The sequence below is a fragment of the Rosa chinensis genome, chromosome 5, assembly GCF_002994745.2.
Source record: "Rosa chinensis cultivar Old Blush chromosome 5, RchiOBHm-V2, whole genome shotgun sequence".
NCBI lineage: Eukaryota > Viridiplantae > Streptophyta > Magnoliopsida > Rosales > Rosaceae > Rosa > Rosa chinensis.
The window spans coordinates 13001284-13014809 of record NC_037092.1 but is presented as its reverse complement, the minus strand read 5'-3'; the positions used below and the strand labels follow the sequence as shown (position 1 = coordinate 13014809).

The 13526-nt window shown below is 35.5% G+C and overlaps 1 protein-coding gene across 1 annotated transcript; it reads right to left on the bottom strand.

The window, feature by feature from the left end:
- Positions 1 to 195: 195 nt before the first annotated feature.
- LOC112164711 (disease resistance protein RPM1) lies at positions 196 to 9890 on the bottom strand. The gene is made up of 4 exons (XM_024301006.2): positions 9748 to 9890; positions 3630 to 3766; positions 540 to 3344; positions 196 to 425 (listed from the first exon to the last, which is right to left on the bottom strand). Exon 3 carries the CDS (start codon positions 3314 to 3316, stop codon positions 563 to 565), a length of 2754 nt encoding a protein of 917 aa, XP_024156774.1. The 5' UTR covers positions 3317 to 3344; positions 3630 to 3766; positions 9748 to 9890; the 3' UTR covers positions 196 to 425; positions 540 to 562.
- Between the last annotated feature and the right edge of the window lie 3636 nt (positions 9891 to 13526).

Sequence of the window (13526 nt, the reverse complement as noted above, 5' to 3'; positions counted from 1 at the left end):
CCGGCTTCAGGTGCCATATCCTATGCAGCCAGTTGCCACAGCAGCCATTTTCCATGCAACCATTGCATATGTATGTTACAAGAAAAGAAAAACTAGGTGCACCTTGTGTGTTCTGTGGAGAAAAAGATTTACAAAGTGCTCGATATGGAACTCATCGGAAAATATAAAATAAAGTGCTCGATATGGATACCAATCTTTATTACAATGCAAACTGCCAAAGTGGAATTCGATCCAGCATTATTACATGCCAATGAACACAAACAATAACAAGTACAACATCAGAAACAGTCTTGTATATTATTCACATATGGAAAAAGAAAGGGACGTATGAAAACTGAGATCAATCCTTGCGTCTTCCCACGCTTACAGAAAGGAGTCTTCATCAAACTCAAATCTTGTTCAATACTTGTCGGACTTGATTGATTCTACAAAAGGTATAACAAGAGAAATTGAGAAAATACCAACATGGTAAATCTTTATTTCATTATGCGGCTCGTAAAACTAAATTGATGAGTTTTCCAGGATAAGAAACCAATTACCTCGCAGGAGAAAGAAACATGCACTAGGCCAAGTTTTCGTAGACCTGCTTGGATGAATGTTCGAAAACATGTATGACCTCACGAATGTGTTGTATCTTAGACCGATCTGCACCTCCTTTCCGAATGGGGTGTATAATTTCAGTGGGAACAAATTCCAGAGACAAAGAATGTAGATTAGAAAGGTATTCAAGGCCCAATGGCACTGTTTTCAACTCCATGCAGTTTTTAACCCATAAGTACCGGAGATTTGGCATCACCCCTTTTTCTATACTAATCTTTTTCACCGAGGCAAAATTGCACAACTCCAACCTCTCCAGCTTTACAAAGCCTCTGCGGAAACACAACTCTTCCCCAACATATGAATTCCAAAGATCAAGCCATGTCAGATAGGGCAGTGCTTCAATTTGAGGTAGTAAATCCTCTTCAAGTCTAGACCAACGCAGACACAGACGTCCTAGGCTCTGCAGTGAAGAAAACCAAGGTATTGCGGTTTGCAGTCTGCCAATCAAATAAAGTATTCGAAGGCGCGGAAGATGTGGACATTGTGCTTTCACTGGAAGGATTTCCTCTTCATTACTTGCCATTAAAACCACAGATTGAAGCAGATTCAGCTTTTCAATTGAGACCCAAAGGTCAATCTCATCTCTTTCTTTCACATTCGATATGCCGATGCTCTTAAGTTGAGTCAGGTTGCCGAGATGTCTAATAGTGTCCCCTTCTGATTCAATCATCGATAAAGTTTGCAATTTCTGCAACTGAGAAATATTCGATGGCACTTTCATCCCACTCACATATTTGAAGTCCAGATAGTTTCCAGTGAAGCGATACATAACTAGATGGCGCAGGTTCAGCAACTTTGCAATTTCTTTTGGAAGTGATTCTATCTTAGTATCCTTGATGTTCAGTAACTGAAGGTTGCGGAGACGCCCTATGGACTCTGGAAGTTGCTTGATTAAAGTGCCCTTCAAATTTAAATATCTCAAGTTGAACAAGTAAACAACTTCACCCGGCAGTTTATCAATTTGGACTTCCTGCAACTCTAGAGTCCTCAATAATTTGAACCGAGACACCAGTGTATTTGAGAAACACAACGAGGACATGTCAGGGGCAAATACTAGAAGAGAACGAATGTTTGACATACCCGGGCATGATTTAATTTCTCCTTCCATTCTGTGAATTGACAAGCGACGGATTGAGATGTCTTCCATTACTTCTTTCCCGTCGTATACATGACCAAACTTTTCTTTCTCGGCTGTCGACAAAGCAAGCTCTCGCATCAGATCATGCATCTTAACTTGTTTCGGCCTGCCTGTATTATTTCTCCTCACAACTTGTAACATACTGCGGAAACAAAGTTCCCAAAGATAGTTGTCTGCAACTTCTTCTGGTGTGATCCCTTTCACATGTTCAACAAATCCTTCTGCCATCCACAATCTAACAAGTCTTTTTCTTTTAATTACAAAATCTTCTGGGAATAGAGAGAAATAGAGGAAGCAATGTTTCAATTGAGATGGCAAATCATTGAAACTCAGAAACAAGATATTTTTCACAGGGTCTAGCAATGGACTGTGATCTAGATGCCAATTCAAGCTGTTGCAGACTTGCTCCCATTTATCCAGCGACTTCTTGGAAGACATAAGACCACCTAAAGCCACAATAGCCAGAGGAAGGCCTTCACACTTTTCCACAAGTTGGCAAGCTAGCGACACAAAATCAGGTGGACAAGTTTTGTGCTCATTAGATGAAAATGCTTTTTTGCAGAAGAGCTCCCAAGCCTCATTCTTTAGCAGGGGTTGAATATGGTGAACATGGCTTTTGACTCCAAAAGAATGGGATGCTACATCTTCTTTTCGAGTTGTAACTATGATTCGACTTCCGAGTTGCCTATCTTGAAGTGATACATTTATTTCGCTCCAAATTTTTATATCCCACACGTCATCTAGAACAACCAGGTATCTTTTGGAGTCCAAGTAGTTAATTAGTAACTCTAGCAAATCTTTGCTGTTCATGGCATTCAAATTTGCAGGGAAATCTTCCTTCCTTGATTTGTGGAATTCCATGATCAAGCTTCGAAACAAGTCTACCACAGCATACGTTTGGGAAACGGTAATCCATGCATAACAATCGAAATGTCTCTTCACCTTTTCACTGTTGAAGACCTTGGCAACTAGAGTTGTCTTCCCAGAACCTCCCATGCCAAACACAGATATAACAGTTTGGTGTTGCTCTTCATCCATGAGCCATCCCATTAGTATTTGCTTCTTGCCTTTAATCCCAACGAGTTCGTCTTCCCTAATGAAAAACGAAGACTCCGCTTGGCTCTGCAACAATTTGTGAATATCTTCAGATGTAGTTGCTCCTCCAACAAGGCCAACACTGTATCTTTGATTCCTCTCTGGAATGGCTTTGATCATTTCAGTAATTTTCTGCAACTTCTTTGCAATTTTATGCCTGAACCAAAGATTACATGGAGCGCGAATGGTTTTGTGTAGCCCCCTTGAAAGTCGACCCCCACTTTGCTTCTCATACATGTGATACATGAATTCATCAATGATGTCTTCAACATCATAGGCTAGGTTTCTGATTCTTGCAACCCACAATTTCTCTCCTTCTGTTTTTGCTTTGTTGGCCTCCGCATCCACTAGGAAAGCTTTCATGCTTAGAAACTCCTCCTTGATCTTATCAACTTCATCACGAATACCGGCTATGGCTGTTCCTTCGTTCTCAAGAATTGTCGCAAGTTTTCCAATTAAGAGGTCCGTTACTAATGAGGCCATATTAGCCCGCAGTCAGTATACTCGATCTCTGTGTAAAGAAGAGAGAAGGTTCAAGTATTTTCAAAACTAAACCGAGTAATGATAATAAGTATTCCGAAAAGACTCAACTAATATTGAAATAATGCAACTTTTTTAAGAAATGATAGATGTAGAACGACGTAGCAAGTGTTGATGGATCTTTTTGATAAAATCTGAAAGCTCACAGGAGAGCTGCAATGATCTGTTTCAAATCCATGAAGATCCAGTCAAGAAATCAAGAACATGCAAGACTCTAGTCACTGTCTTTGTTGAAATGAAATTGCTATTTTGATACCTTAATTTTGTTGAAATATAATGCCGGTCCGCTTGACCCGACTTGCGACGTTATTTGCTGGCAGTGGTCAGCCTCCTTCCCCGGTTCAGCATCAAGTTGATCATGGTAAGATATTTTCAATTCTCTACCTACAAGACCTGTAATTAAATGTTACTTCTCATTGTGCATTATGCATTCCTAAAGTTATCTCAAGTTTATGGAATGCTTACACATCGATCATTCATCGACTGTGAAAAAGAAAAAGAAAAAGAAAAAGAAAAAAGGGTTGTTTATTAATTGTCAAAAATCCAGCTATGTTTTGAGAATCGTAAGGGGCGTACATTTCAGCAAAAGTTGTGGTTGCAGGTTCCCAGTACCAAAAGGCCGTGGTGTTTTTATGTTTTTGAGCAATAAAAAGTGTGGTCTAATACAGGTAGAAACTAAAATTTCTTGCTCATGCGTATAGAGCATGTGTGGGCAATGCTACGACTAATAAAAGAAGGTATGTCACCTCGTCTTGGCACTTTGGCAGAACTTTCTGGAACTACCATACTCATCTAGATAATAAAGTTCACTATTTTAGAGGCATAATAGTTATTTAAAAAATAGTATGTAATCCTACATTACCAACAATAGGTTTCTAGTTGTGACTCAAAAAAAATCAGACAGAAAAGTTAAAATTAAAAGTAGGGCAAACTACTATTTAGTCCCTGAAGTATGTCTTCGTCCTTGTTTCAGTCCCTGCCTTTCTAATTTAATCCCAAAAGTCCCTAAACTCACAATTTCTGTCCAAACTGGTCCATTCCCTCCGATTCTTCCGGTAGCTGGATGACGTGTCAGTTTCCTCCTTTTTTTTTTTTTTTTCTTTCTCGTTTTATCTCTCCTTCTTCACCTCCTTTCAGACTCTCCCACTTTCCTCTCAAATTCTCTAGTCTCCACCTGTGACAGACCCAATCCCCACCCAATCACGCCGTTTTCTGATCGTATGAACTTCATCTGCGCTGTCCATTTACTTCCACCCACATCACCAGATCGTCCTCTACAGTCTCGATCCAGTCCTCCACAATTTAAAAAAGAAAAAAAGAAAAAAAAAGAGTCCATTTCAAGAACTAATCGATTATCTCCTCTTTTAGATTTCCTGAATTTTTATAGCCACACTCCCCTTCCTGGTTTGGTGGGTCGATAAACAACGGTGGTGATGATGCCGGGGCCCAGGTGATGATGTGGGGTTTGATCTAGATGGGCGGCTATGGCGGGTCGAGGTTGAGGAGGCCATAGGTGGAGGAGGTGAGGGAGATGATGTGGTGGCTCAAGGCAGAGTTGCCAAGATGGGAAAAGTAGAGAGAGAGAGAGCTCAGATTCTGATTCCCTTATAATCCCCCAAATCCAAGCACCACAATGGGTAACATGGAGAAGCTGACGAACCATACCATGGAGCTGAAATTCACCTCCAAGTCCTTCCACGATGGACGAATGTTTATATTCCAGAACCTCGACACGAGGTTGTGATTATGGTGAATGAACCGGCCGGTTTGGGAAGCAACGGGGGCGAAGAGAAAACGGGTTCGTCGTCGGGGAGTTTCTTGGATGAGGAATGTGCAGGAGGCCGTTGGAAACAAAACCCAGATCATAAAGTTACCTCCTTGGGTTCAACCTCAACTCTCTTCTTCTCAACTTGGTGGTGCAACTGAACTACGAGCTTCTCACAGACATGGCATTTCATGGAAGAGAGATAAACAGAAAGGAAAAAAAAAAAAAAGGAGGAGGAAACTGACACGTCATCCAGCTACCGGAAGAATCGGAGGGAATAGACTAGTTTGGACAGAATTGTGAGTTTAGGGACTTTTGGGATTAAATTAGAAAGGCAGGGACTGAAACGAGGACGAAGGCATACTTCAGGGACTAAACAGTAGTTTGCCCTTAAAAGTACTTCCCCAACATTTAACTTTTGTAATACGTGATTCTGTGGGAACTTGGATAGCAGGGGGTGCTAGTCCACTTCAGAATCTTGTCTCAGCAGAGCATGCAGAGGATTTGGCATGTCAAGCTGCTGTAAATTTTGTTCTGGAGCATAACATGATGCCGGTGATCATTGAAACTGATTCTTTACTTGTGCAGAGACAAGTTGCTAGCCCTCTAGCGTCGAATACTTCTGTTTTGGGGAGGATCTATGATGATATTGTGGTCAAGTTGTGCCCATATTCAAAAGTGAAAGTCATTCACACTAAGAGGGCTGCCAATTTGGTAGCTCATCTTCTAGCAGATTATGCTAAGACTCTACAGCAGGTTTCTGCTTTTTCTTCTACACCTAGTCTTTTACTGGCTGCAATTGCAGCAGAAACTATTGTAATGTAATCTCTCCCATCTTCAATAAAGGTTGACCTCATTTTACTCAAAAAAAAAAAAACTTTTAGTGTTCATAAACTTTGTTGTTGCAATACAAAAGAGCATGTTAAGTAACTCAAAAAAAAAGAAAAACGAAAAATTATTAAGGAACAACAAGAGCAAATGAAATTTGACAGACAGTTAAAAGTTTTGCTTAATTATGACTTGTTAGAGACATTTCTCAATAGAACATCAATGGGAACTTCTATTAATACTTTTTAAATTGACATTTGGACATCCCTTTCTCAACTATGCACAAAACTTCCAATCTTGTCATTTTTTGTCTCCACACAATTTTTTTCCCAACACACATATCCTTGTCATGATCACTAACACTAGCAAAAAAAAAAAAAACAGTATGAAAAGAAACCAGGATTATAATTGATGTCACATTAAGCCAAGCAATTAAGCTAACCCAGAAACATAAAGAATAGGCAATAAAAATCAGAGAGTTTCTATTGAGATCTCTAAATTTGCTCATTTGACCTCTCATACTCTCTACACCTCCTTTGTGTTTTTAAATACAAAAATTTGCTCACTAAACCTCCTTTTGAATTCCTCAAATAACCTTAGTTATATTATTCACATACAAAAAATAAAAGAGTAGTGCTACATACACCAAAAAATTATACAAAAAACTAATACCAAAGGATGTGGCATCCTATGTGGCATATGCTCAGTCATCACCTTCAATTAAATAATTTGCAACATATTATCTATCTAATAATATTCATTTTTAATTAACCTAAAAATGTAAAAAAAAAATTAAAATAACTTCCTTATCTAAAAGGAAGACGTGATGATCAAACAAAGCAATCTATAACTCTGCAAATTTAACAGTTCACAGATGTATAGAAAGAGGTGGATGATTATAGATACCCAGCCTTGAAAATTTAAACATTTTTTTTTTTTGAGAAGAGAAAAAAAAAATTAAACATAACTGAAACAAGTCATGTAATCTAACTAAGATGTCCCTCATCTTTAGAAATTAGAAGCATCAACCTTCGATTCTTCAACTATTGATTAAGGCACTTGAGGAAGGATTCTTGGCTTTGGATTGGAGGCCGGAGGAATAGTAAAGTGTCTTTACATGATTTACCCTTCTTTGACAGTTTTATCAGATTTTGTCTATAATTTTGTCCTTTGTATTCATGATTTCATGGCTATGGCTATGGCGGTTCATCTTCACTGTAGAGGACTATGGAGGTGTTTTATCAAAATAAAAATTTTAATTGTTGATTTTTATTTTAAATGAAAAAGAATAAAATAAGAAGACATGAGGGAAATTATTAAATCTTAATCCATGTGGCACATGCCACCTCATTTGGTAAAGGTTTTTTGTATAACATTTTGGGATCTTAAGCATTTTCTAAAATAAAGTACTCATTATACCTCTAATTCACTAACTACACTGTCCTTTTTTTCTTTCTTTCTTTTTTTCTTTTTTGCATGCAAACCTAAAAATGCCCAAAATAAATTTTGAGAACTTTAAATCATGAATCAAATGGTCATAACACAAAAATTGATCAAGCAGTCATAAATCAAACGGTTAGACAATGATTCCTATGTTTCTAACCCTTATAAAAAATGAAAGGTTATTCAAAATAAAAAAATGAAAGGGGCTCAGTGGTTAGAGCACCCACTACCTATGCACGAAGTCATGGGTTCGAGTCACCATGAGGGCAGGAGTGAAACCCTTTGATCATCTTTTTCAAAAAGGAAAAAAAAAAAATGAAAGGTTACATAAACTGATATAAATAACAACAAAAAAAAAAAAAAAACCAAAAACCACCGTCTCCCACCCAAAACTTATCCTTCAACCAAACGTTGAACGAAGTCTAAACTAGGAACTTAATAAAAGTTCGGAGTAGTTTCTTAGTCTTTAATTTGTGTTAAAACTAGGAGGAGAGGTTTGTAAAGAAAATATATACTATTTGATTATAATTCATTATCTATAATTGTCATTTACAAGAGAGGATATATATGTAATTTAATAATTCAAAAGATATAAAGGTCAAATAAGCAAATTCGGAGGTCCCAATAGAAATTCTCTAAAAATCATTTTCACATTCATTAGTTTCATGGTTTTTCTTCTCTATGTTTTTTTGTCCTTTCTTCTATATTTGTAATATTTAACATTCTACCTTAATCACCCAATATTTTTTATGTATAGCTGCAAGAGAATGAGTGAGAAGGGACGAAGGAGAAGAGAAGGTGCATGTTTTGTTTCATCTTTTTAATTTTTCATTTTGTCAATTTTTTAGAAGAGTAAAGTTCGATTTAAAAACTTTCAAAAATTGTTGGAGGTCTAATTACTATTTTGGGAGATCTTGAGATGGCTCACCTAATAGTTATCTATTGTGGACATATTCTGTCCTGATTATTGCTACCTATTTTGGTCAATTTAGCTCGATTAGCTGTTTAATTTAGCATTTGTTGTTGGATTCATTGATATGTCAGTCTCTCACTTTAATGCGTAGCATTAGTCCATTGTTGCTTGTCTTTGATTATAATATCTTGTTGTATGCTATAAGTGCTGTCAGTTTGTAATTACAGTTTATTGAAATGAAATTTCATGATAATATCCTAAAAATCAGTTGTAATCGAAAGAAATCAATCATATTTCATCTAATCATCTTCCCGTTTTGCCGCCACCACCTCTTACCCCTAATTTGGCCTCCGGCGATCGGAGTCGGCCTGAGCAACTGCGCCGATGAGACTGCAGGCACCACGCTGGAGTCGCTGACTTCGGATCCGGACGGGCTCGATCGTCGGACTGTATCCGAGGCCCTACACCGAAACTGTCGCCGATTTCTTCTCAGGCCGGAGGTAGTGATGCTCCTCGGTCGTTGCGCCTCCACCGACACCGGAGTCGGCCTGAACAGCTATGCTGACGAGACTGATTCTAGGTATGCCCAAATTCACTAGCTTCATATTCGAATTCAAGCCATTGTAGGATTACTTTAATTTTTTGAATTGCTAATACTTGGTCAGATATTGGAAAATTGAAATGGCATTGATTTTTTTTTTTTTTTTTGAATGGGAAAAAAAGATTATTATGCATAAGCTCATTCTAGCTTGTTGATTATGTATCAGTGTGAAGAAGACGGTCCTGGGGAGCACCAAAAGGCCCAGATGACCATCTTCTATATATGGTGGGAAAGTCGATAGTGTTCGACGAATTTCCAGCAGAGAAAAGGCAAAGGAGGTGCTAGTTACTGCTGGTGCTTCCTCTCTTTGCAGAGCCAAACGACGTTCGTCTCCCTCACCGTTTTTGTTTGACACAATACACAGCCCATGAATTCAGATGTGGGTTTCGGTAAAGACAGGTGGGTTTTTTAGCTATATGAAAAGCTGTGGTTTTGGAAAAGGCTGTGACCTCTGTAGAGAATCAAATCATGTCATAATATGACTCGGGGAAGAGGAGCAAGTTCTACACTTCTATATCGAAGGGGGAAGAGACAGAGAGAACGAAAGGGTAAAATAATCAATGCGTGTGGGTAATTTCTAATGCTGGCTTTAAGAGAGAAGTGTTTGTCTCTATGCTTCCGGCAGAAATTTCCCATACTCTACTATTTTCTTTTAGATAAAGTCTAATAAGCTAGCTGACATGCAAGCCCAAATTAACCAACAAATAGGTTTCTACTTTCTAGTGTTAATATACAAAACACGAACCGTTAATTAGATTTAGAAACATAATACTGCTATCATGCTATAATTTAAACATAAAAAAATTAAATTATTACGTACATACCTTATTTGTCTTGATTTTTTGCTTTCGACTTGTTACAGACTTTTACTAAAAACACAAGAAAGTAAGGCAATACTTTCTTTTCTTTCTGTGTTTTTACAAATTTGAGAAGTGTAGTACAGGAGCAATGATCAAAGTAATACCGAAAGAGGATTGCTCAAGCGAGCGAAACTCTCTTTTAGTTTCTGATTTATATAGCAGAGTCTGAGGTGCTGCTTTTCTAGGGCTTGGCTAACTTAGATTAATCACTTGGGAGAATGAGTGAGGTTGAGTTTATCTTTTTCTCCTCGGGTGGGAAATGATTCCAATAGTGAATGAGTGACCATGAGTTTATGCCGTTAAAAAATAATTCTCTAATGGTCTTAAACTTAATTAATGCTTGGCTTTTGCTTTTGTAAGACATAAAAGATCTCATATATATAAAATAAACTTAGAAACTACCGGCATCTTATTCTCAAAAAAAAAGAAAAGAAAAAAAAGAAGCAAAAAGAAACCACAAGGCATCTAAACATGAATAATTCTCTAATTGCCTTTAAACTTAATTAATGCTTGGCTTTTGCTTTTGTAAGAAATAAAAGATCTCATATAAAATAAACTTAGAAACTACAGGCATCTTATTCTCGAAAAAAAACAAAAACAAAAAGAAACTACAAGGCATCTAAACATGAATAATCAAATAGTTATGTATATTAGTTTTATCGAATTTCTATTGGAACCTCCAAATTTACTCACTTGACCTCTTATGCTTTTTACACCTCCTATTAAATTTTCAAATACTAAATTTACTCATTAAACCTCACTAAAATTCCTCAAATAACCTCACTTATAAAATTTGCAAACAAGCTATTATCTTTAAAATAAAAAACTTAGTTTTTTCAATGATTTAATTACTCTATAAATCTTAATCACATACACATTCCATAATCAGACAACATAAATATCTTTTTTCAATAAAAATAAAATAAAATACAAGGTACTGAATTTTAAAATTTAATTTCTAATATTTTTTTTAAATTTCTAATCAACAAGAAAATAACATGAACTATTCTGTGGTTTTTTTTTTAACTTTTTTTTAGCTATGAAAAAAAAAAAAAATGAAGATTAATCATTTTTTCTTATTGTTTATTTTATTTTCTCTATTTTATGTACCTCATGATTAATTATTTAAATATTTGTTTAGTTTTGTTAATTGCTAGCTCAATTTTTTTTTTTGCAAATATAATGGATAGACTTAGATTTAGTTATAATATGATTTATTTTGTTTTCCTTCACCAATATGTGTTCAACATGTATATCATATATTTTTATGTCACATGATCTTAATCATAGTTTTAATTCTTATATATATATATATATATATATATATATATATGAATGCTTTATTGAGTATGTAGTGAAATTGGAAAATGAAAATAGATAAGGAAAATAATAAAAAATGCAATCTAATATTATTGAATTGGAAAGTCTTGAGAAAATATATATAATATTTTTTTGGTATAATTATTGTCCTTAATAGTCATTTTATAGTAGGTTATATATGTCATTTAATAATTCATAATATAGTGAGGTCAAATGAGCAAATTTGGAGGTCTCAATAGCAATACTCTTAGTTTTATTACCATTAAATTCTTTTTTTTCCTTTCCTGATAATTCATTAAGTTAACCATAATTAGCCCATAATTATGGGTCATCATACATGACAGCTTTTCATTGAATGGTGGTAACATCATCTAAGAAATAGTGGTGAGTAAATTTGATTTTTGACGGCCAACTCTCTCTGTCTTTTATTTTTTATTTTTTTGAACTACATCTTTTATGTTTTTGTTTTTTGAATGAGTAGTGCTAGGGATCTCAAAACTTTGTACCAAAATTACTTACCAAATGACATGGCACATGCCATATCATCAATTTAAATGTTGACATGGATTTCCTTGTTAGATATAAAATAAATTTCATGTTTTTTTTTAAGAATTAAGAAAACATATATTAAATAAAAGTCACAATTAAACAAAATACCAAATTAATTTAGAAAATGAATAGATGGAGTTGTTATAGCAATCTGGCTCTCTGCAACCTTGATACCAAGATCAAAATATATATTAGAAAAAAAAAAAAAAACAATTCCCATATGAAAGATTATAATTGGGTCTTTGATATTTGAGTTTTGAATCAATCTCTGCGAGTTTTCTTAATGTCTTTCTTACCTAAAGCTTTTGCAGGTTAATGAGGCCTTGAAACCATGGCTTATTCCGGTCGTCATTGGATAAATAGAACTGAGCAGGGATGAGATCAACTAGCTTGTCCATAAATTGAGAATGCTGATGGATAATAGACTTCAAATAAAAAATTGGATAAGAATCAATATTGGTCTCTCTATCTGTTTTATTCTTCATCCTTTTCCCCATTTAAGCAAGATGAAGCCAATTAACGAATAACATTGGCTGCTCTTCACGAGAACCAGTGTAATTATATTTGTAATTGCTTTGATTTTTGTAAAACATTAGGGTTTTGATAATATACAAAATATTTTCTCAAAAACATTCTGTTTTTAAATTGAAAATAAATAAATCCATGTCATTGAAATTTATGGAATGATATTGATGAAGTGTTGTATGCCACATCATTTGGTACTCAATTTTGGTATAAATATTTGGTGTCTCAAGCATTTTCCTTTTTGAGTAGTCGAACTACATCTTTTATTTTTTATACTCTCTCTCTCTCTCTCTCTCTCTCTCTCTCATCCTACCCAGACCAAAGCAACTCATCATGAAAAACTTTCATGAATCCTTCTTGTCTCTCTATTTACCCAATTATGTATAAAATCAGAGAGAACATATCTTATTTCCTTCCTAGATCTGATCTTATTTCCTTTATATATTTCTGGGCTTCTAAGCTTTTGTTCTGTTTCTAATGAAACAAGTTGGAAACAAAACGATGAGAAGATAGATATTTGTTTCAGTGGCGGCGGGATTTGAAGATGGTGGGTGGTATGTTATGCGTAGGATTTGCTGGAATAGCAATCTGAGATCTGGAATTCGTGAAGGCGTAGAACATAAAGCTCATAATCAAGCAGATTTTGATTGATCTAGGCTTTGATTGATCAATAATTTGGGAAGAATAGTCGGGTACCACTTGATTACATAAACATGCAAAGAGAAGAGTAAAGAAGATCGTAGTTGGATTTGATTATAGAAAGAAAGATTGATCAATGGGTAGTTGGGTGCTACTTGATTACAGAGAGAAAGAAAAGAAAAAGATACTGAAAGAAAGCTTTCATGCTTTGAAGCTCCTCCTTAATGCTATCAAACTCCATCACGAACACTGGCTATGGTCGTTCCTTCATTCTCAAGAATTGTCACAATTTTTCCAATTAAGAGGTCTGTTGCAGATGAGGCCATCTTGGCCTTCAGTCTGTATACTCGATCTCTCTGTAAAAAAGAGAGAAAAATGTATTTCCAAAGCTAATTAAGTTGAGTAATGATAATAAATATTCCGAAAAGACTAAACTAATATTGAAATGATGCAACTTTTTAAAGAAATGGCAGATGTTAAACGTGAAAGCAAGCATGAAGGAAATGAAGAGTAGAGAGAAAATTATCTCAAAACAGATTTCTGTTTTATTGGTTTTTGGACGTAATGAAATTATTAAAGCTATGTAAGTATTTATAGTAAGAGAGAGACCTAATGTAACGTACATAAATGTGACACTTGTCACTCATCTGGAAAATAGCTAACAACCATTATAACTAACTGTTCTTACTGCCTAAGCTACTTTATTTACA

Coding starts and splice junctions, on each gene's coding strand:
- LOC112164711 (XM_024301006.2), bottom strand. CDS start 3,316: ATGGCCTCATTAGTAACGGACCTCTTAATTGGAAAACTTGCGACAATT.